The sequence below is a fragment of the Cyclopterus lumpus genome, chromosome 15, assembly GCF_009769545.1.
Source record: "Cyclopterus lumpus isolate fCycLum1 chromosome 15, fCycLum1.pri, whole genome shotgun sequence".
Taxonomy (NCBI): domain Eukaryota; kingdom Metazoa; phylum Chordata; class Actinopteri; order Perciformes; family Cyclopteridae; genus Cyclopterus; species Cyclopterus lumpus.
In genome coordinates, this window is record NC_046980.1 from 6,925,669 (window position 1) to 6,949,417 (window position 23,749).

Genomic DNA, 23,749 nt, shown 5'->3' on the forward strand with positions numbered 1-23,749 from the left:
ACATGGACTACACTGTATATCAGAAGAGATAATTAATATGCCTCATGCATTGAATTCTGTTGTATAAAACTAATGATCTGCATATTATTAACTGATCCAACAGGATGTTGTGTGTATAGTGGCTGCCACATGTGTGATGGATAATTGGCAGATATACAATATGTATATTTTGAAGTACATGACACCATGATAGAATTAATCAAATGATTATGTGATTGTATTTATGCATACAGCTATAAATGTAGGTTTTCTAAAATTGTCCTGGTGGCCGAGTAGTTACTGTATTATCCACACCATACAACTGGTTGTTATGACCATCTTTTCTCTCTTTATGTCAAACCTGTGCCAAAGCTCATGCAAATAGGACAAAAGGCTTTCCTAACCTGGATGAGACTCCGCTTCACGACATATCATCAGTCTATTGGTCAGTCAGTAAGCTTGTTGGATTCAGTGTTGGGGGGGGGGGGGGGGGGGTACTACATGTCACAGGACATGCCATGGCAGAACAAAGGAGACACGAGGAGGCAGCAGCCCACACAGGACTGCTGACACGGCAGCCAGGGGCGGGGCCAAGACAGCATGGCACACGTCGACCTCAGACCCCCCTCTTCCTCCCACTTTCCCCACGGGCTATGACAGGCGGCACGGGAACCCCTTGGCCCAGTGAGGGGTGGACAGCCATCTGACAACTCCCCACCTGTGTGACCTTTACCATGCTTGACCCCCTGCAGAAGACAATCACCTCATAGCAAACAGCCCCACGGGAGATGTAGACACACAGCACAGACAGGAAGACCCACGTGTAGACAGACAGGCATGATGTACAGATTGACAGAAAGTTAGATGGAGGGACAGTTAGTCAGACTGTGACATGCATACATGCTTGTGATGAGTCATTCAACTCAGTTCCACTGCTACACCTCATGAAACAGACATGATGACTTTTTGTATGTTGGTGAGTGAGCATTTATACAGATTCAGGTTTCTAGACAACTGAGTGGATGCAATAACAATCAATGGCAGCAGATTTAGACCAGCTCTACATTAAATTAATAGACCAATTCATCTATATGACCACATTTCAATCCACTGTTTTACTGATTAGACTTTGTATTTGAAAGGTTGTGTTCTTTTCACCTGGATTCTCCTCGAAATTGTCTGTGGATTATTAGCCAAATGGTTATTTTCAAGTTTAACAGACAATACATTAGAACAAAATATCGCTTTAAAATTAGGCAACATGTTATCAAGCAATCAGGAAATCATGATTTGTATTGGCCATTTGCTCAGTTTCCTTTTTGTATATAACTTTTAAATTATATACAATATGTTTAAGTAATGACATATTATGCTGATGAAATTATGACACCTTATTATTTAAGGTTTAAGAAATTCTTCTGCATTAAGTCAACATGAGCCAGATGTCCTTCAAGTTAACATGACAACTGGGCCAACTCTAGGACCGTGTGCAAGGTTTTATCACCAAATATGCAGACAAATAATTTCAAGGTACATTTTTCTTTCTTTATTTAATGTAATTTAACAAAACCATCTGTAAAACGCATCGGACTCAGACTGCCTTTTTAAATGTCTGGGAAAGCTGGCAAGAAAAAAAAAAAAGGGAAAAAAAAAGGTCCGCGCCTGTAAACCGATTTACGTCATCAACAGGCGACGTCGCGGTGGGATTTGGACAACAAACGTGAGACGTTGGTGTTGGTGCTTATGCTGGGAAGTAAGTAGATGTTGTTCTTTGAGATATAAACACCGAGGAAAGCTTGTCGTCTTGACATCAATCTTTATCAGCAGAGTATTGGTGACGACTTTTTAAAAGCGTTTTACGGATGTAACGTTACGTAGAACCTCACACTGTAATATCAACTTTGGGACATTTAACTACGTAGCTAAAGATTACACACATCCCTACTAACTAACTAACTACTGTGATTTGTATTTCTTCCATTCTTAGATTTCCTCTTTTGGACTTGAGACCACACAGTGTTCGCCTCCTTTTGCTACAATATTGCGCTTCGACCCGTTCAACCAATGAATCCATTAATTCGACGGAGACTTCCTGCGTCCGTGAGGAGTCTTCTGACAGACATCGGTCCGAAGGAGGAGTGGACTGACACAGAGCCCGACGCAGTGGCCCGAGACGGGGTTCTGCTCCCGTCCAGAGGCGCTGCTTCCGGGCAAGAGGAGTTTCTCATGCCAGCCAAGACCCAAGAGGAGGCAGCAGTGGAGGGCAGCAACGCCAGAAGGAGTGCAGTCTGCATGCTGTGCAAATGTAAGCCCTCTTGTTACACCTGTCCTCGGTGTAACCTGCAGTACTGTGGCTTGGCTTGCTACCAGAGCCCAGATCACTCCGTGTGCTCTGAGGAGTTTTACAAGGAGTCTGTTCTGCAGGAGCTGAAGGATATGGGGAAAACAGAAAGTGAAGGGAGAAATAAAATGCAGGAGATCCTTGTGGGACTCAGACAAAAGGCGGAAAAGACAGATGGGGGGATGGAAAGTGTGTTAAAGGACGCTGGTGTTTTTTCAGAAGACACGGATGAAGGGGAAGCGATGGAGAACGTGCAGGTTGTGGAGCTCCTGTCCAGGTTAGCAGAGCTTCAACAGTCAGGGGGAGAGAGTGAACCAGAGATTGAGGCCATTTTGAGAAAACTTGAAGAGATAGGAGGAGGGGAGCCGCTGCATGGAGACACGGATGAGGGCGCTGAAGGTGCAGAAGGGGAGCTGGACTTGGCTGATCGACTCTCGGGGCTGGACATTGACACGCTTTCCGAGGAGGAGCTGTGGGAAGTTCTTAATAGTAAAGAGAAAGAAGTGTTTATGGGTCTGATGAAGGGCGGAGCGCTTGGCGAACTGATTCCCCTGTGGAAGCCGTGGTGGGAGGAGCATGAGGATAGAGGGAGAGCACTGGTGGAGGTGCTTGAGGAGGAAGTAAGCAAACTGGAGAGTGAAAATTCAACAATTGTAGCCGAACAGGATGCTGATGAAGTGGTTCAGAATCGGAGCAAATCTCCTACAAAGTTGAGAACGATTAAAGGGGGAAACGAAATGGACACAAGCAAGGAAAAGGGAAGTTCAGCCGTTCTCAGTGTCCCTCAAATTTCTGCAAAAATCCCCAAATTGACATCCTTATGTGCAAACCCATCTCCGCTTGTGTGCTATGGTTTGGTAAATGCGCTTTTTGGCTACACCTGCACCCTGTGCCTGTTTAACAATGACACCGATTCACTGATGTTTGAGTTCTGTGACATGATTCTTGCTTTGTCTGAGGCACTGGACTCAAGCAGGGTGTTCAACTCTCTCCAAGAGGCCTTAGACTGTGGAGAAACTCTCATTTTGAGTGGCGGTTACCTGGACAAGGAGGATCCTCTTGCCCCGGCCAGGGCGGTGGAAGCCGTGGCTCACATCGCGACCGGCCGAGACCGAAAGGATGCGACGGGATACTGCCTGGCAGCCTTGAGTCAGCTTCGCTCAGTGCTCTCCCAGGCCAGAGCAGCTCTTTCTAAAGAGGGAGAAGAAGGAGCAAAGAGGAAGAAGTACTTCCTGGCAAGCAAGAAGTGTGAATTCTTTCAAGCTTGGGTGTTGGACAATGCGCACAGGATTCGCAGGCTAGCTATTGAGTTGTGGAACGAACACAGTAAAAGAGAGAGTGTAAGGAGCAGCATGGAGAAAGACAAGACTGTTGTTGAGGAGAGCTTGAAGAAAGGGAAGCGTAAAGGGAAGAGTCAGTTAATTGAAGAACTGAGCAAATGAATCCCTTTTGAACATATTGATTTTTGTAAATGTTTATGATGTAATAGAAATGTCATGAATAACTCACTGCAAAATGTAGCTACTGAAAGGTCATTACCGGTCCCATCCTAAAGTTTGAAATTATGATTTGGTAAAAAAACAAACATTTGGTACAATAAAATATAAGGAGGTATCTTTTTTTTGTATTTCATAATTTCTTGCATCATATATTGGAAAGAATGTTTTAAAAGTTTAAAAGGTCTCTGCGTAATTCACAGAAAATGTCATTTTAAGAATGTATTTTGACAAACTGCAGGTCTACTAATAAGATTAGCTTTTATAATAAAATCAGAATATACTCATGTACAACTTTTAAACAGTTTTACAGCATTATTCTTGGCACCTGTGTTGGAATGTATATAACTACATTATGCTAGTACAATTTAAATATTTTTCAGATTATGTGCCTTCTACTCCACTGCATTTATTTACAGCTTTAGTTACTATACTTTAGTTACTATGCATCAATGGCCGTAGAACCACCTTATCAGCTGCAACGTTATAGACGCATTTATACAAGAATGTATCAATAATTATAACCGACCACATACAGACCTATGACCTTAACTGCTTAATGTGACGTGGCTGGACATTTGAAGCATCTTTGGTCGTAATGTCATATTATGTACCCGTAGTACATCCATTTTTAATTCCATCAATGTCATGCGACTCACTTTTAGTATTATCAATAGCCAATAATGTGCATTTCTGTTCAAATTTCACTATTTGTATTAAATAGCTCAGTCTATAATCTCAGGGTGATTTGTGTTATTGCAATTTATTGCATGATACTTGTGTAATAGTTTCAATGGTGTGAGTACTTTTACTTTTAAGTATATTTCGATACTTATATACATATATTTTCAATGCACGACTTTAACGGGTAACGATTTGTACACTGGTATTGCAACGTACTTGAACACGCCAACGCACGCTCCCCTCACGTGCTCTCGCGGTGCTTCCTTTCACCGGTCACGTGGTGCGGATGCCCTTCCACAGTGCGACAGAAGAAAACATGGCTGCGCTCTTGAGATCAGCCCGGCTACTCAAGCTTTCGCCTTCGGGCTTGCTCCACTACACGGGGACCAAAAGAAACGGGCCGCCGCTCGGTCGGCTGTACAGCGGAGCTCTCGGCGGCGCGAGGCCCGGAGTTTGCACCCGACAGACCGGCCCCACGTCGGGGAACGCGTCCAGGTATCACGCAGTCTGTTAGCCGGTGTCGTTAGCTGTGATACACGCGTGAGCGAGAAGCGCAGATGTCATTGAGGCTCAATGACCGCTAGAGACACACACACACACACACACACACACACACACGCACACGTATCCACACTAGGCTTTTATGAGCTGCAGTATTACATGTGTGTTGCTAACATTTGGTCTTCATGTTAGCACAAGTTAGCTGCATGGTTAACTGTATGGTAAACATGGCTCCTGACTTGCACAAGGTGATGATCAGACGTTGTGTAATTATTTAGGCCAATGACATCAACGTGGTTCGTAATCCTGATGTAACAGCTGATCATCAGTTTGTTTGTTGCTCTATTTTTCTATTAGCTCGCTACATTATAGCTAATTAAGGAAAGACCCATCATTGGAGACCAGCAGTGCACGTTGTCATGCTGCAGCTTATTTGACAGCAGAACATTTATTGTCAAATTGGGCATTTTATCATGAAGTACTTGAGAAACTCTGCTGATGTAAAGGCTAAGGGCTGACAGACATGGGTTACTCTGCTGGGCCTCTTTCTGTCAAGGTCATGGTTCATAACAAAACTACAAACGGTCTTTATGCAGGCAGATATTTATTTGTGTGTATTGTTGAGCACTCAACGCATCCAGACAGCGTTGATAAACGTTTTCAATCTCACATTCACCCACTTGTTAACTTTTGTTTATCTCTCTGTGCTTCTTCCACCTTATTCCTCCCCCGCTCCCCCATCCATTCCTGTGCCCCCTCTACCGTCACAATCTCTAATCCTCTACAGTCGTGCGTGGCCATGCACGGTGGGGTGTGTGCGTAACTATGCTCTGGCCACAGAGCAGAAGGATGAGGCCAGCGTTGTGGTGCGGTCCAAGCAGGCGGAGCAGTTCGACTGGGCTCTGGCCAAGCTGGACAGCTCTGTGAGGAGAACCGGTCGCATCACCAAGACCCTCCTGCTCCGCATCTTCCACGATATCTGCAGGGCAGGTGGGCAGCTTGAACAATGATCAGGGTCGATGCAAGATGGAGGCAGTTTATTGTTATTAACCCAAGTGATCAAACAGCTGTCGCCTTAGTGATACTTTGCTGCAGCTTCACAAGCTTCAAGTGGGATCCTCCATCATCAGCAAAGGATGAGCTCAGCCTTGTTGTAACTGTGCTCATTTTTAAGTGTAGTTGGCTATGTATGAAGATTTCCACCATGTTAACTTGAGCGAGTCAGGAATATCGCTTTGCCTTTTTAATCCTCAGATCGTCTGACCTTCACTTGGTTTTGTACTAAAAGGCTTCTTTGATAGTATTGTAGTATTCCACCATAACTCTTAAGGTTCCTTGAACATGAGCAACATGAAACTATCATAACACATATCAAACTGAGCGCGCTCTGTTTCCTCGTGTTAGACCTTCTGACTCTTTGCTTTTGTTGTCTTTTTCTTCTCCTCCATCCTCATTGTTGGTTCTTTGGTATCTGCCTGCAGGTTATCCCAGTGGTAACCAGGCCTTATTACTGCTGCGTAGCTGCGGCTCGCTGCTGCCAGAGGTTCCCCTGGAGGAGCGCAGTGAGCTGGCACACCGTGTGTGGGAGAAGCTGCAGGAGTTGGGTAAGAGGCCGCACCAATGGCAACAGCCTAACCATCTTATTTAGAGTACTATTGTGCTATTTGCTGCTGAATTTAAAAGGATTTCACCATGACTGCAGATATTTTATAAATGGAAAGCGATGGACTCTATGTCCAACATTTTCCCAAGTGTTACCAATGTTAGGGTCTGGGGGGGGGGGGGGGGGATTGAGTCTCCACGTGCTATTATTGAACTATGAACTTTTTAAAAAAACCTGTCCTGTTCTCTCTTCTGTTCACTGTGATCAGCTGCCTGCCATTCAGTCACAGAACTTTTGTCACGTGACTATTGATCCTAGCTTTGTTAATCATGGCTGCCCGTTTTCAATGAAGCGCTCAGAATTGTATGTTTTTTTTAAATTTTTTTTATTGGATCTGGTTGGTGCAAAAATTTAAATAGCATATGTAGAATACAACTTTTTTGGTGAAATTTAACAATTTTAAGCGTTGATTTGATTGCTTTGCCTGAAGGAAGCGTTCGTCTCACATAATGTGTTTAAAGGACTGTCTGAAAGATGAAAATCACACAACAATGCATTTTCTTTCTTTTACAGCTTCTTGCTATAATGAACGGTGTCATTTTGGCAATGTTTCAAGAAAACCAGCTTTTGAATCATGCTAGTGGGTTTTGGGGGTTCATAGGGTTAAATCCTAAAGTTGTTATCACTGTATGTTGGAGATGTTAAAATATTTGTTGATGCTATATATATTTGTACAATGTCCTCCCCAGGTGCACAATATGATGTTAGTCACTACAATGCCCTGCTGAAGGTCTACCTGCAGAACGAGTTCAAGTTCTCCCCCACGGACTTCCTGGCCAAGATGGAAGCCGCTAACGTCCAGCCCAACAGAGTAAGCACTGCAGTACTGACAGGAAACACCTGATTTCTGCTAGCTTGAACCCAATTGAAGAGAAGCAGCCTTCCCTTGGAAGAATTGTAGTTGCTCTGCAGTGGATTGGAGTTGATTATGCAGAGGACTTCTTCACATCCGTTTTACTTTTTTTTTTTTTTTTCTATACACCTGGAGATTTTGATCTCTGTTTGATTCCCTTTTTATTTTTGTGCACAGGTTACCTACCAGAGACTCATCGCAGCATACTGCCAAAATGGAGATATCGAGGGAGCCAGGTGAGCGAACTTTGTGTTCTGTTCATGAATCAACCAAACAACAGAGTTCGTGCTCTGACATCTGCCACTAGACAGAAGGTTGCAAAACGGCAGCTGCCTTTCAGTCAAACTTATTGTGTATAATATCAGTATAATATCCTTGCATTTTATGATCCATATTGCTTAATATATTTGTTTCCACCCATGATGGTTACAGCTCCAAAAACTATGTTTAAGACTTTTTTTAGACAAAAATTTATTATTGGATTTACCCATTTCTTTTGTTTGTTTTTCTTTCTCAGCACCATATTGGGTTTCATGAAGAGCAAAGATTTACCCATCACCGAGGCGGTTTTCAACTCCCTGGTGACCGGCCATGCTCGTGCAGGGTGAGTGTCACTGCGTTGGCTTCCAGCGTACTGTGTTTAATGGTCCACAATAAGTGTTGGTGTTGGAATAATTTGATTCTAAACCAGCTGTCATCTGTCACTGTGCAGGGACATCGAGAGTGCTAAGAACATCCTGTCGGTGATGCAGGGAGCAGGAATTGAACCGGGTCCCGACACTTATATATCACTGCTCAACGCCTACGCTGAGAAGGGAGACCTGGACAGTTTGAAAAAGGTGTGTATGCGTGCTTTTCCTTCTCTTCATCCCATCACCCTTCCGTCTCTACTCTCCTTCCTCCCAAACTCACATATTTCCTTGTTCTCTTCATCCTCTCTGTCCCCCTCCTCTGTCTCTCTCTCTGTGTCAGACTTTGGAGGTAGCAGAGAGTGCAGACTCCAGTCTGATGGACAGGGACATCATGCAGGTCATCTTCACTCTGGCCAAAGCCGGACACCAGCAGCACATCCAAGACATGATTGAGCGCTTGAGGCATGAGAGGGGCTACGTTCCAGGTACAAACGCACTCCCCTGATGCTTTTCCACATCACGGTAGTCTTCAGCATCTAAACCGAACTGATATGCTGCATTTGCAATCATCTCGACAGTCATATTTGTTTTTCTTCCTGTAGATGCCATGAACTTGTGCCTGAGCCTCATCACCCAGAACCAGGAGGACACGGCTTTTCACATCCTTAAGACTTTCCCCACACTGCAGTCGGAAAGCTTCAACACAGACGCCGCTAACCTGGGCAACTTCTTCCTCAGACACTGTGTCAACATGGACACGGTAAAACATTTCACTCGTTGCTCCCCTAACCTAGTCCTATTGCATGTTCATTTTGATCTTTAAATGTAATTGCTGATGTCTTTTGTGTGTGTGTGTGTGTGTGTGTGTGTGTGTGTGTGTGCACTACAGTCAATGGAGAAGATCGGCAGCTTTTGCAAAGAACTGCAGGAGTCCAACCTGCACACTACGGCACTCAGCTTCACTCTGTCCTGCGCTCTGGAGGCCAAAAAGACTGGTACAGCGCGCCCTTTTTATTAACTTGCATTAAGAGAGACCTGTACATCCACTTGCATGCATATGGGCCTTCATTCACTATTTCTGTACACACACTGAATTGTGAATATAATATATTTATATCATGTTGCTGCAGTGATGGGGAAAACTTTATTTTTTGTTTTTTGCAGGTATGTCTTTGGAGCTGATGAAGATGATGAAGGAGCGGGACTTCCCCATAAGGCCGCACTACTTTTGGCCCCTCCTCACTCGGCATATGAAAGACAGCAACACAACTGGTACACACACACACACACACACACATACACACCTTTTTCATTTCTATCGAGGCTTAATGTGCTGATTTTACGAATTTGACTCTGCAGCTTCACGACAGGGATAATTTCCACATGACCATTTTCTTTTGGATGCCTTTTGAGTACTTGGGAATTGTTTTCTTCTCTTTTTCATTCACTTCTTAAATATAACTGAAGTTTTACTTGGCTTAAGAGAAACAAAACCAAACTGTAAATATTTGTTTTGTATTAAGGTTTTAAATGATTTACGTCACAACATATGTGCTTTTATTCTATGCTGTGCTTAAGCTACCAATTCGAAGTCCATAGCTTCAATAGCAGATTTTGGAAGTGAATATAGTGAGCTTGTACTCCTGTTCCATGTGCACAATCCCATGTGTATGTGAGAACTTAATGGGTGCCATTGAGCCCCAAGTAGGAAAGAAAGTGCCCAGCAGCTTTTTGTGCATCCTATCTGAAATGGAGAGTTTAGTTTTTTGGGGGGTGCATGATATTCTCAGTTTATGAGCATGTCTGTTATTTGTGTGGTGTACAGGGGATTATGACTTCATCTGTACCAGAAAGAGCTTTTAAAGGAGTGTTTCCCTCAAATATTAATGCCCTACAGAGTGGTCCAACTGGGACAGATTTCACTGTGCTGGGGCAGTCAAGGGCAAAGAGGCCTGATCCCTGCGTGAGAGAGTTGGAGCAGGAGGAGATGAAACGACACATGCATACACACACACACACACACACACACACACACACACACACACACACACACACACACACACACACACACACACACATACAGGTCTCTCCGGAGAGCTCTAGGAATAGATCGCAAAGTTTAGAACTCCCCATGTCAGCCACTTTGGACAGACGAGCCCAAAAGACACCCTGACTTTCAAAGAGTGCGCTCAGACATGAATGTCATAGTTTTTATTTCACTTCCTGATCTACAAAATCTGCCCTCTTGTATGCAACCTCCTGGGTGCAAGGCTAGAGGACATTTATTTAGCTACTCAAAGTGAGTCAGGGGTCAATTGTATCAATTACAGATAATATTCCTATATTATTTACTCGGATGTTTTTTTCTTTTGGCATTTCCTGGACAAACTGACTCTTGAGTAGAATAGTAAGCTCCAATCACAGTTCAACCAAACTCTGTGTATCCTGATCAAGGATTTCATGAGAGGCATTTCTTAGTTAAAGTTCTAGCTGACATGGTATCAACCCTGCAGAAGCTGCTGAAAGAAGAAGTTGACCTGTCAACATTTGCCCCAACCTGGGGGGCACCTCAGGTTCCTCATTGGGGACACTGGGGGGCCGAGTAGCCCGAAGCACATGCAAACACACATACATGGATGCACATACAGGCCTGGGGCTGAGAGGTCAGAGGTCATTCTGCTCCAGTCGCTGTCCTCAAATCCTTTATCAAACCAAACTTGATTCTCAGCTCAATTCTTCACCCAAATCATCCCTCGTTTCTTTTGCCCATTTTCTTTTCAACAAAAGGTTGTATAAAATCTCCTTTTATTTTTAAATTGAAAGATAAGTAGTATAGGCATACATCAAACGAGCTGAAGGGACAAGATCATTTATTTAGTTCCTGTAAAAATGTCTCATATTACCAGAAGAAATAATGAGGAGTATCTTTTGTTTTTAATTTTACAAGAGCAAAATATTCTGAAAAGCATCGAAAGAGTTTTCCACTCTTATGATGGCGATCAGTGGAGTTCACAGTTTGTGTGCACGTGGGGCCCATTATCGCTCATCCCATTGTTTCTTTAAGTGGTTGGCTGGACATGAGGCAGTACTTTTCTACGGAGCTCTCAGCCTGTGTTTGTCCTCTCCATCTGCCAGCGAGTACAGTTTAATGTTTCCAATATGTGTCTCTGCTCAAGGAAATGGGTATTTTCTTTCCCTTGTTTTTGTGGAGGAAATCGTCTCAGTGACGGATAGCCGGCATTAGAAGACTTGTCAGAATTCACAACTCATTATGAATGTACCCCGTCAAATGCGTTCAGCAGTGGCTTGGGTTTTAAGTGCTTTATTTATGCTGAGCTCTGGCTCTCTCTTTGGGGTTTTTTAAAACGATTAATAAATGATGTACCTTTCCCCTGTCGGCTAATTGACAGCATTTGAGCTGGCAGGGAGGAAAAGCTGGTTAGACCGGTGTGGCCGTCGGTGCAGATTGACTTCTGTGTGCGGTCCAGACGGATCCTCAGTTTGAATGGTGAGATGCCTCAGCGCCTTGCTTGGCAGCATGAAGAAGAGGACTAGACATAAGTTTAAACATGCACAACCACACACACACACACACACACACACACACGTAGACACATACTTTTACTTGAATTCCCCAACCGCACAGTCTCAAAGCCACTCGAACACATCAGGCTGCATCCATTTAGTTATCACAGACGGGAAAGAAGGACGAAGGGAAGTGGGCAAACTTCTCTTTTTCTAACACAGTGGCTTGTTTCCAATGGTGTTAGCCTTAACCCTCATGAAAAATGCAGCCTCCCCCCGCCGTCCCCACCTCTTTCCTTCCTGCTCTCTCTCACACTCATTGGCTGCAGGAGGTGTGCGTGTGTGTGTGTCCACATTTGTGAGGGAGGGGCTTTTGGGGGGGCAGTGCAGGTGATGTGACTGATGAGGAGTGACTTGATTTCATGTAAATGCAAGCGCTCTGAGGGAATTCACTTTGGATTACGCGCCCCACTGTGCACGGCCCATAAAATATTAAGCGCCGTGTCACTTTTTGTCCACAGGTGTCACTAGCGGGCAGAGAGGCCAGATCCGTCGAATTGGTGGAGAGCAGCGGAGGAGGAAGGGGGGGGGGGGGGCGGGGGGGGGAGGGAAGGGAAGAGAGAGAGAGAAAAAAAAAAAAATCCCTTTCGCATTTTGATGAGGGTGTGGATTTGGCGGGTTTAGCAGAAGCATATGCTGGGCCATACTTCGCACCTGCCCCCAGCTAGTCACCGCTTGTCAGTCCTAGCGACGCAGCGCGCTCTTATCACTTCTGACACGGGGAACCGGGAGGGAGAGGGTGGGGAAAGTGCAGAGGAAGGGGCTGTTTCTGGCCTTGTGTGTTTTGGGTGACAAGAGATGTAAAGGCTGCTGCTGGCCGCTCCCTTCCCACCCACACCTGCCTCTATTTGTGTGGCCTCATTTTCAACCCTTTCACTCTTTCTTTAATGCGGCTCTGTCAAGTAAGAGCGGGCAGCATTAAAGAAGCACTGCCGCAGCAATCTGTAACGCAGCCCTCCATGAACTGTATCTCAACTTCATGAGAGCCAAGAATTATCTTGATTTTAAAAGAAGAGAAAAATGATGCAAGTTAGAATGAAACTGCATGTTTTTCCTTTTTTAGCCTTGAAAATGGAAATTGTCTTCGTACTCTCTGTGTTTTCAAACGACAATGCCTTGCAGCAAACCAAGTCTACCTTTTAGAGAGTCATAGACGCGCAGAGACGGCGAGACAGATGGTGTCGGAGGAGAGAGAGAAAAGGAGAAGTGACAGGTACTCATGTCCAAGGACGGGAGGAGATGACAGCGACCGGTTCACTCCACTCCTCTTTTCCTCTCTTTTCTTCGTCCTCACTTCTCGTCTGTGACAGTTAACCTGAAGACATGAATCTGATGATGATATCTTGTGACCAGTGCCATGCTTAACTCACTACTTTGATACTTCTTGCCCGGGTGGTATGTCAGGCTTTATGCTGACCGACCTGGATGGCCTCTGTGCCAAATCTGTATTTATATTGTATGGACAGGGGAGAAGGCAAAAAAGTGTTATGGAGTAAAAAGTAAAAGACCTAAAGGAAGAACGGTGTGTGTGTGTGTATATATATGTGTGTGTGTGTGTGTGTGTGTGTGTGTATATATGTATATATATGTGTGTGTGTGTGTGTGTGTGTATGTATGTGTGTGTATGTGTATATATATATATATATATATATATATATATATATATATATATATATATATATATATTTGGTGTAGTTACTGACATTTCAACAGGTTCAAGTCACCTCAGTCACAAGAGTAGTATGAAGGAATAGTACCACTCGTATTCCCATCTGATGGCACCTTAGTAGCCCGACTTATTACTGCTTAGCTACGACACGCAGAGACTTTGCCACGCGTCGGTAAATAATGAGAACGAAAACTCAGCTGAAAACTGATTACAAGCTCTTTGTCACAGACTTGACTTGACGACATAAAAAAATAAACACACAAACATTCTTGTTGGACAACAGAAAAATGCTGATGTCCATGAAAGCTCAACGTGCGGAAGCCGGAAAGCGAAAAGGCCGGCTTATGCATTTATACTCCCAGTTCTCCATTCACTTGTTTCCTGTCTGTCTGGCTCACCGTGAAATTGATTATGGATTATTCAGGAGGAAAGCAGGAGCTCCCTGCTCTCCTTTCATAAAAAAAGACTGTATGAAAGCGATTAGGGGGTAAGAATGGCCGGATGGACGACAAAACGGATGGATACTCCATTGAGAAGAAAGAGGCATATATCGCCGGTTTACTTTTTCTTGAAAGCTGGGTAGATGGATAGTGAGAGGGGCAGATGAATGAGTGATAGCGATGGAGGGGAATGATGGCTGGAGTGGTTCAGGTACCCCTACCTGGAATAATGCAGCTCCAGCCAGGTTTTAATGGCATATAAAAGCCCGGGCCTCATCTATTATTTAGCTGAAGAAAGAGACTGCCAGGTGAACACATACGTCCCAAGAGGATGCAGAAAAATATGTATGTGTGTGTGTTTTATAACCCTGAGAGAGTAAATACACACAGCATCTTGAGGTGTGTCAACTCAAGGAAGCACTTTTGGGGAGTTTGCTGAATTCCGCATAGGAACGAGGTGTGTTGGTACACTGCATGTGGTCATTTATAGCATATAGATGCACTTTTTTTTTTTTAAAGCACATAGCAACACTCACTGAGAATGAACACACACACACGGGGACCCGCTGATTCCTTCATTTAGATGCATGTCCTTCGTGGGCACGCTCCCAGACATATGCAAAGTGCTGCAGTGCTGCACTCCACATGGTCACGCACTCGCAAACACACAGACACTTGCAGGCATTTGGAGAGCGCATGTGTGGCTGTTCCATATGCATGTGGCTGTTTTAGCCTCCTTCCCTCGGGCAGGACCTCGGGGCTCTGCTGGAGAGAGCAGGGTGATGGTGCAAGGGTCCACTTCAGGCCGAGTGCGTGTTTATGTACACGTATCCTCCAGTCCAAGGTGTGTGTGTGTGTGTGTGTGTGTTAATGCCTGGCAATTTAACTGAATTTCTCCGTATTTAAAAAGTGCCTCCACAACTCCAGGGTTGTGCATGAGTGAGTGTAGGAAAGTGTTTGTGTCTGTAAAAGTACAGCATGTGACTGAAAACAAAATAGTCAAACACAAATGGTTGTTTTCCTGAATTTTCAATAGTATTCATCTCGCATTATCATCGACATAAATCTGAAATAATTGGTCTGAGAATTTAATACACTAAAATGTGTGGGTTTGCTGCTTGTCTCTGTGTCATATGATATTAAATTAAGTATTCTTTTGCTTGGGACTAATGGTTTGTAGACACCAACATTCTCATTCTCTCTTTTGGGGGGGGTTATTGTTTTGTCTGACACGAAGCTCATCTGGATTTGTCACGCTCTGCAATCAAACTTGTTTCTTCAAGGACACAAAGTTGATATTAATTACTTTTATGTGTGTGTTGTAGGGGTAATTGAGGTGGTGAAGGGCATGCAGGAGCTTGAGTTGTCTCTCGATGTGGAGTCTCTATCCAACTACATCCTGCCTGCCTTCCCCAGCATGGAAGCAGCTCGACAGGCCCTCAAGGTAATCCGTGTGTTTGTGTGTGTTCACATTTGGCCAACGTGCATTTAAAAAGTTTTTGTTGACATAAAGGTGATTTTATCTGTTCAGGAAGCAGGCATCTCTTTGGAGTCGGAGGGCTTCCTGGCTTCAGAGGTTCGCTCGATGGCTGTTAGCAACCTGGCCGAACTCTACACCATACGTAAGCCTAAACACTCACTTACTCTCACTCTCTGATACAGTCTAAAGAAGTTCTACTGCATCTTGAGCACCCATCATCGCTAGAAATCGCTGCTTTGCCTGCAGGCTAATTGGACCAGCGTTTTACAAACACACACTCGCTCTCGTATTTTCCCACTTACTCCTCTGTGCTCATCAGGCCTTTTAAGAGATTAGTCTGTGTGAATATGTAAAGAACGAGATGCTGGCAGAGGGATGAAGAAGGCTGTTAAATTATGGATGACTCGTCCTGTATTCTTTCTTTCATCTCGTTTTTAGTCTCCAACATCGTTTTCACATACATCGCTCTGTTTCAAGTTCCCCAATGGACATTCCCCCCTCACATTAGGGCAGTTTTATTTATATATATCTATCTATCTCTATCACAGCAAACCCTCAAAAAGATAACTCCTTCTTAAATTATAAGCATGCTTCTTTGTGTTTTGATATCACTGTAGATTGAATAATGTTGACTTGTTAACATATTTAAAGATGTGACTTTTTGATCTGGAAACTAATCGGGGCCAGTTTTTTTGACATTTTGTAGAAGAAAAGTTGTATTTATTAATTAGATTCTCAGTCCTCATGAAGACTATTTCTGTTTCATCACTTATATGTTGGTCTCCTCTCTGTTTTCTAGTGTCTGATCCCTCCTGCCCCTCGATGGACCTCAGTACTTTCCGCGGCAGCCTCATCCTGGGCTTCAGAAAGTGAGTCAATTAGCCCGTCGTCTATTTATGTCTTAATGTGTTCTCCATCATTTGATATTCCATATTTCTACATATTTTGCCTCATAACTCCTGACTGGCGTTTCAGGGAGGCCTTTAGCACTATGGAGGTCACTGCGGCATATGCTATGACGATGACATGTGCAGCCTATCACACCATTGTGTGTGTGTGTGTGTGTGTGTGTGTGTGTGTGTGTGTGTGTGTGTGTGTGTGTGTGTGTGTGTGTGTGTGTGTGTGTGTGTGTGTGTGTGTGTGTGTGTGTGTGTGTGTGTGTGTGTGTGTGTGTGTGTGTGTGTGTGTGTGTGTGTGTGTGTGTGTGTGTGTGTGTGTGTGTGTGTGTGTGTGTGTGTGTGTGTGTGTGTGTGTGTGTGTGTGTGTGTGTGTGTGTGTGTGTGTGTGTGTGTGTGTGTGTGTGTGTGTGTGTGTGTGTGTGTGTGTGTGTGTGTGTGTGTGTGTGTGTGTGTGTGTGTGTGTGTGTGTGTGTGTGTGTGGCTGCAGGGAAAAACACTCCATCACAAACACACATACACAAATGCCTCATACATATGGAGGCAGTCATCGCTCAGCTCTCGCCCCAAAGCACCGTGGGAGATATGTAAATTAGCAGATGCCCACCCACCACTGGCCCTGATACCCGGACTCCGTACTGATCTAAAAACACACACACACACACACACACACACAGAGTTAGCCTTAGGACCAGGGGCTGACCCTTGGGCTTTTGTTGAAGGGGTGTTTATGAATATTTACAGTTTAGCACTACACACCCACACAAAAACACTCCTGCACAGCCCCTCAGCGAGGCTGGAGGTGAGTCAAAGGGAAAAACGCTGAGTTGTCTGCAGGGACCAAAGTTATTTCTTCCTCTAAAAAGCCCAAATACTGAGTATTCAGCCAATACATCCTGTGCTGTAACTGATGTATTAACTATGTCAGTGGCTGCTGATGGTTTATCTAATGTAATGGATAAAGTAATGATTATGTAGTTTCTTTTTTGCAAGGAAAACGGGGGCAGTACAAGGAAATGCATTATTGCAGATTGAGTTGTATCTTATTTCCAAACCCCAAATAAATCTAGATTACCAGATTGTTGTGCTAAAATTGGTGCGTGTGCGTCTTTAACATTTATAAAAAAAAAAATTTCAGTTTATTGACATTGTTTGTTTGTCTTTTTTATTGCGTCTGAATTTCGCTCCATCTCTTCAATTTGCTTTGCTTTCATTGCATTAAACACACATACACTCACCTACACACTCCTCTGACTGTTAGGTTGCCTGACAGGGTCATAATTGGGTTTGTCACTTGGGAACTGTGTGTGTGTGAGCGAGAGCGCCGTGTCATTGCAATGCGGGACCTGCCCCTGTCAAAGACAAGGTCAGGGGATAATTTAATCATTAAAGAACCCTTCTTCTCTCTTCTCCTCTCATCCCCCCGTCTCCTCTCCACCAACTAGCTGACAACGCCAGAAATGTCACACATTGTCATCATTTAGCCTGTGTGTGTGTGTGTGTGTGTGTCTTTTGTGGCTTCCCAGGCCCTTGTACTGCCATCTCTGGTACTGTTGGATTGAGAGCGTCAAACCGTATTGCCATATTGTACTACACTGTCAATTCAGTAGCTATGGCAACATGACACTGTCCAAATGATGGTTCTTTGAATCAAAACCCATCTGCTGTCAGATAATTAAGACAATTAAGGTTATTAATTTCAACTATTTATGAGGTGTGTTTATATTCCAAATAAGGGAACATCCTATAGAAAAAATAGATTGTTTAATCTCCCATTATTTTCTCACTGAATTAATATCCCCATCCTAATTGAAGTAAGTGCAACTACAAATTAGATTTCATCGTAGTTCACCAACCGTACAAACAATTGATAATAAAGAAAGCTTTGTCCAGAGACCTTTTGCAATATTGTGATTTGACAACTTTAGAGGGATCGTTTATCGGGGGGAAATGGAACATGGAAGAAGAGGAAAGTAAAGTCCATGTTGGAAGTTTTTGTGGTGGATGTGCTTCTTCTAAAGAGATGCATTTTCATAATTGTAGATGTGTTTTTATATTTTGTGACCTAAAAGCAAAGCCTATGTGCAAATTGCACATTTAACCTGACAAGTTGGAGTCTCATTAAGCCGCTGATGGTGCATGTGGACTGGGTGCTCATGTATTGTCCTCTACTGCCCCCTGCAGGTCGTCTGATGTGGAGAGCATGGTGAAGGTAAGACACGACTGTGCCCACATTGAGTGTCTGGAGAACCTTATTCGAATCAACCAGCAGGATTTAAATAAAAACAGTAATAGCTGAAAATGATCAATAAAAAGAGTGTAAAATGTAAAAGAAGAAAAAAGTGAGAGAACACCGAATGAAAACAATCATTAAAGTTGAAACAACACTATGTGTTTAAGGCATGAGAATAATCCTGAGCTTTCTATACGGTATATGATAGCTTATTCCTAACAACAAAAGTTATATTTAGGATGAATATACAATATGAAAAATACCATCTGCTGCCTCCAAATCTATCAAATGTTTAGGCTATTCAGTTGAATTAAAAATACTTTATAAATACTTTTTACCTTAAGGTTCAGTTTTAGGCAAGATGGTTTGCAAACATAAAAACACAATTAATTCACACATAAAGATCCTATGAAATGATATTACTAGAAAATGTAGTATTTTAATTTAAAAAAAAAGAAATTACAAAGGGAAATGTTTAAGATTAGATTGTCAATCGCACATTTGAACCCCACCCCTTTCTGTTCCTACCCCTTGTTCTTACTCATACTCTACTTTTCTACTTTTTTTCCCTCCTGTATGTGTTGAAAGTCAAATTGTATTTTTCTATTCTTCTAGATTACTGATCTCTTGTACAAAGATGGGCGCTTCACCAAAGAACTTACCAAGACTACGGCTGGTAAGGAAATAATGTTACCGCGTGTGTGGGGGTAAGGAAATAATTTTACCAATGGAAAGTGTGTGTGTGCACCATCTATCACGTATCAGAATTTAAACGTGCAGTCTCTGTCTCAGTCAGCTTCCAACTTTAATTCAGATGACGGAATGGTGCCCTGTGTATGTGCGCGTGTCTTTATGTTCGTGTCTCGGTAGCAAAATACTGCTGACCAGCCCACTACTCGTCATGAAGCCTGTGTGAGTTTGTGTCCGTGTGTGTGTGTGTGTGTGTGTGTGTGTGAAAGACCTGCTCTCTCTGTCGGAGGAAATAGAGCCTGTCTGCTGACAGAGCGCTGAGTAGTTAAAAGTGTGTGTGTGTGTGTGTGTGTGTGTGTGTGTGTGTGGGGGGGGGGTGTGGGTGCAGCGTTAATGTCTCTACGTGTCACAGAGAGTCCCCAGCACTGGAACTGGTGTTTGTGCTGGTGGGAGCTATGGAGACTGTTATCCATGTCACATCCCATTAGACGACATCTGTGTGTGTGTGACAGAGTTGAAGTAGGGGAAAGCTGTCACTGCCAGCCATCGCATATTCACTCACACTCCGGCCCAAAAGCAACCTCTGTCAGCAGAAAAGAAACACAAACACACACTCTGCAGAGGTTACAGAAAAATAGTATAAATGGATGCAGTGACTGACACAGTGGCAAATGAAATTTATTCCCAAGACAACTGCTCACTGTGTGTGTGTTTCATCCCCTTTTAGAAGTGGTATCTTTCTTCCTGTACAATTTGATCGACAGTATGTCAGAGGGGGAGGTGCAAGAACAAGAAGACAAACTGAGAAAATACTTCAATCAACTACAGGCTCAGGTACACGCACGCACGCACACACACACACACACACACTGTTGTTAGGTTACTGACAACAAACACACATTCATACACTATTATATATTCAGTTCATTCATAATGCTTTGACAGAGCTTACTCACTCTGATCTGAGATGATTTGCAGTGTGTAATCAGACTCGGATTATTCACGATATACACACACACACACACACGCACACACACTACAAGAAACATGACCTCCTCCCTGCCGTCAATTGCTGAAGGTTGGAGTTGAGACAACCAGACATGTTGTGGCAGAGTAAATCATGTTTTACACTGACTGAAGGTCGCGTCTCAACTGGCTGTTTGGAGTTTCCCTGTCCAATGTGTCCACTGAGAGGTCAAGTGTGTAAAAAATAAATGCAGTGAACATTTTCACTGCATAGATGGCAGCGCTAATGCTGACCTGCACATTAAGAAATAATCTTCACATATGTTGGTTATTTGAGTTTCTTCATTTGAAAAGTCAGTATTTCCAAAAGGCTGCTCAATGCAGCTTTATTTTTCACCTGTCGTTTCTCCACAAAGTCAAACACAAGGTTCGTGACGGCTTTTAAGCAAACGCATTAAAGTTAGGTTAAATTGTGTCGAAACCGTAAACAAACACAACAAATGTAACGGGGTTCATCTCCTATTGAATGCGTTTGTGAGCGGATCAATGGTTGGGTGATGCTGATTTTCCCCCGCTTGTTTCTGTTCAGAACGTAACCATTTCAGGAAACATCTACAGAGGCATCAAGAACCTTCTGGAGTCCTACCACGTCCCAGAGCTCATCAAGGTACCTGATCTGAACAAGCAGCATTACTGACTTTTATCAGAGCACTTTGAGATTGTTGAGCCACTCAGTAGAGATGACAAACTCAACAGCTAAAGACACAATATGATGATGTATTTTATGATGGTACAGTTGCCCTGATGTAGGTGTGAAATGTGTTTCAGGATGTGATTGCTTTAGTGGACCCCAAAGACCGAGTGTCCAATGGCTCCATGTCCTCTTTCTCCCGTGCCGCTGTAAGTAGGACAGTGTGAGAAATGCAACAAAATAATTTTTGTATGTTTATCCTAAATTTGTACTGCTTGAACTTTGCTTCACATTTGAATTTAATTAGCAAAAGAGGAATGAATAGAGCCACGCAGTTTGCCTCACGATTTTCTATTAATGCGTGTAATTCTCTACGAGTATATATTTAATGTGGGTAGTATAAACCAATAGCAGGACTCTGTTGTGTCTATTAGTGCAAGTCCATGTACCCACATGCGGTCCTGCATGTATGCTTTGGTCACGTACATGTGTTTAACGCCTCTCTGTCGCCATCAGGGAATCGAGGGTAAGCTGCTGTTACTTGAGAAGAGACTGGCCGAACTGAAGGCAGAGGACAAACCTTTAGGCACTATTCTCAAACAAGCCATCCAGACGCTCTGTGTTGAAGAGGTAGGACTTGTTGGGATGCCTTACTTGAAATGAGTTGCTCTGAGTTTAGTCCACAGAGCTGGCAGGTTTTTTCTGTCCTTCTGAGAGTTTTGTTGTCTGATCAGAACCTGGAGCGCGCCCTTGAGCTGAAGCAGGAGCACGAGGAGGAGATGACAGTCGGCGGCTACGCCCCCCTCATCAACCTGTGCTGCCGCTTCGACAATGCGGAGGAGGCGCTCAACCTGAAGAGGGAAATGTGAGTGAAGCAGCACACACACGCACAGGAGGTAGCTGCTGCGACAAGTAGCGGGCCATTAAAGTTTTAACTTGAGTGGTATTAGGGGAGACATTAATGCAGCGGCCAGCCGCTCTGTTGACTTGCTAAAACAGGAAGCGCTTCCCTTCCTCCCTTCCTTGTTTCTCTTCGTCTCTTTCTTTAGGAGCCGTAAGGACTCGTCAGTTGTGCTGGATCCCAGCAAATACATTGCACTGGTCAAGACCCTCTCGAAGAATGGCAAAGTAGAGGGTAAGTTCTGCTAGGGCTGCAAATGCATTTAGTTATAGTTTGTTTTTAATTAGTCTTACAGCCTCCAAAGTGTTAGTTAATATAAAAAAAGAGAGAACTTCTTCAAACTGAGTGTTTGTTTGTCCAAAAACAAAAGCATTTTTTTCTTGTAGGATTCAAAACAATGAATTGATGACCAGAAAAGTTCTTAACTTCGTGTTGATGGATTTATTGGTTAATTGGCTTATCCCACCAGCGTGTGTGTGTGTGTGTGTGTGTGTGTGTGTGTGTGTGTGCGTGTGTGTGTGTGTGTGTGTGTGTGTGTGTGTGTGTGTGTGTGTGTGTGTGTGTGACACACCGTGACTGTCACAATCCGTCTCCCTCCCTCAAACCACATTAGCCGGCCATTTTCAGAATGCTACGGTGGGTTTCCTTCACCCCATTGAAGACCCAATTACCTTCAGTTTGGCCGCTTGCTTTTTTTTTTTTCACACAATGACAGGCAAAATGTTTCCCTTGTCTCTCCTCCCCGCCCCTCTCTCCGTCTCTCTATCTGACCCTCTCTCCCCCGCTCTGTCTCGTAGCTTGTCACTCTCTCACCCCCCCGCCCCCTCACACACAAACATCCGCATCAGTGAGAAATGAGAGAGGGGGAAAATTACAGGACTGTGTGTATCTTTCCAAAATTATTGAAATCCGCCTTGATGCTAATGGCAGATCATGTCCGTCGAAGTGCTTGAGCATCACACACACACACACACACACACACACACACACACACACACACACACACACACACACAGATGCACACACATTTACATGTGAATTCGAGCAAAAGGCATTTGTGAGCACGGCTGTGTGTGTGTGTGTGTGTGTGTGTGTGTGTGTGTGTGTATAGGCAGCGCTAACGCATTTGCCATTAGCCAGAGTGTGCATATGGAGGGGACGCATGTCAGCCACATTAGTACACATGGCTAACCTTGATGTTAGCCTGTCCCCACCCAGACGCTGGTCCGCCTGGCTCCTAGCACACACCAGGCCCAACTGAAGATCATGTCTCCTGGCATCTTTGCTTTAGTTCTTACCCGCTAAGCTCTAATGGCTTTGTTGTTTTTTGCCCTTGGTGCAGAGCCTCCCATCCCACCTCGCCAGGCAACTTTTATTTTTGCCTCACTTTATCCTTTTGACTTTATCCTTATGCCGCCTTCCTTCCACCATCTCTTCAACTTCGGCTGCTCCCTTCTGATCTCCATCTCGGTCCTTTTTAATCTGTCCGTGCGTCCATGTGTCTAACCTTCCATCTCTTTGTGTTGTTTTTCTTTATTAGGTTGCAGAAACAATAGCAACACTGTTCTCCAATAATTTACCCAAAATATCTTGAACTTTCATCTCAACAGGTCTTGTTGGCGGAGGCAATGATCAGCGAGGCGGTGGTCCTAGTTTGAACTGGCTTTAGCGTTTAAATATTTTCCAACTTACAACTTTTGCGTATCCCATACCTGATTGAGTTCATCCTGTTGAACCTGAGACCCACTGAACCTGTCATACGTATCAACATGGCTCTGAACACCCCCTTTAACGCCTGCTACCTTCGCCTCTCTTCCTCCATTTTTTAAAATACACTTCTCCTCGATCAATAAGCGTCTCTTTGACCTGCCCTTGCCCCTCTGCCTCCATCTGTCCATCCTCCCACTTTAGTAAACACAACCTGTACTGGCTTTAGGTGGTCCTGGACTTGTTTTTAGTGGTGTGTGTCACTAGCAGTCAAGTCATGCAACATTAGATGAACCATTGGGCTGTGTGATGTTTGTTTACCTGGCCTGTCTGCCTCCCCAT

General features: G+C 43.9%; 2 protein-coding genes across 2 annotated transcripts in view; both read left to right on the plus strand.

Annotated features, from left to right (window-relative positions):
• Nucleotides 1-1,666: 1,666 nt before the first annotated feature.
• znhit2 (zinc finger, HIT-type containing 2) lies at nucleotides 1,667-4,118 on the plus strand. Its single transcript, XM_034552836.1, has 2 exons — nucleotides 1,667-1,732; nucleotides 1,967-4,118. Exon 2 carries the CDS (start codon nucleotides 2,044-2,046, stop codon nucleotides 3,760-3,762), a length of 1,719 nt encoding a protein of 572 aa, XP_034408727.1. The 5' UTR covers nucleotides 1,667-1,732; nucleotides 1,967-2,043; the 3' UTR covers nucleotides 3,763-4,118.
• Nucleotides 4,119-4,786: 668 nt separating this feature from the next.
• Nucleotides 4,787-23,749, plus strand: part of lrpprc (leucine-rich pentatricopeptide repeat containing) — a 49,712-nt gene continuing 30,749 nt past the window's right edge. Inside the window, exons 1-22 of the mRNA XM_034552212.1 lie at nucleotides 4,787-4,995; nucleotides 5,789-5,991; nucleotides 6,483-6,605; nucleotides 7,354-7,475; nucleotides 7,695-7,753; nucleotides 8,035-8,121; nucleotides 8,230-8,356; nucleotides 8,490-8,634; nucleotides 8,752-8,909; nucleotides 9,039-9,144; nucleotides 9,314-9,421; nucleotides 15,169-15,287; nucleotides 15,375-15,465; nucleotides 16,123-16,192; nucleotides 18,404-18,431; nucleotides 19,068-19,128; nucleotides 19,870-19,976; nucleotides 20,698-20,775; nucleotides 20,937-21,008; nucleotides 21,316-21,429; nucleotides 21,534-21,664; nucleotides 21,849-21,934. Coding sequence (XP_034408103.1) covers nucleotides 4,787-4,995; nucleotides 5,789-5,991; nucleotides 6,483-6,605; nucleotides 7,354-7,475; nucleotides 7,695-7,753; nucleotides 8,035-8,121; nucleotides 8,230-8,356; nucleotides 8,490-8,634; nucleotides 8,752-8,909; nucleotides 9,039-9,144; nucleotides 9,314-9,421; nucleotides 15,169-15,287; nucleotides 15,375-15,465; nucleotides 16,123-16,192; nucleotides 18,404-18,431; nucleotides 19,068-19,128; nucleotides 19,870-19,976; nucleotides 20,698-20,775; nucleotides 20,937-21,008; nucleotides 21,316-21,429; nucleotides 21,534-21,664; nucleotides 21,849-21,934 — 2,404 coding nt within the window. The remainder of the gene's footprint in view (nucleotides 4,996-5,788; nucleotides 5,992-6,482; nucleotides 6,606-7,353; nucleotides 7,476-7,694; nucleotides 7,754-8,034; nucleotides 8,122-8,229; nucleotides 8,357-8,489; nucleotides 8,635-8,751; nucleotides 8,910-9,038; nucleotides 9,145-9,313; nucleotides 9,422-15,168; nucleotides 15,288-15,374; nucleotides 15,466-16,122; nucleotides 16,193-18,403; nucleotides 18,432-19,067; nucleotides 19,129-19,869; nucleotides 19,977-20,697; nucleotides 20,776-20,936; nucleotides 21,009-21,315; nucleotides 21,430-21,533; nucleotides 21,665-21,848; nucleotides 21,935-23,749) is intronic.

What these genes read in the sequence shown, in the direction of transcription:
- znhit2 (XM_034552836.1), top strand. Translation starts at nt 2,044, where the DNA reads ATGAATCCATTAATTCGACGGAGACTTCCTGCGTCCGTGAGGAGTCTT.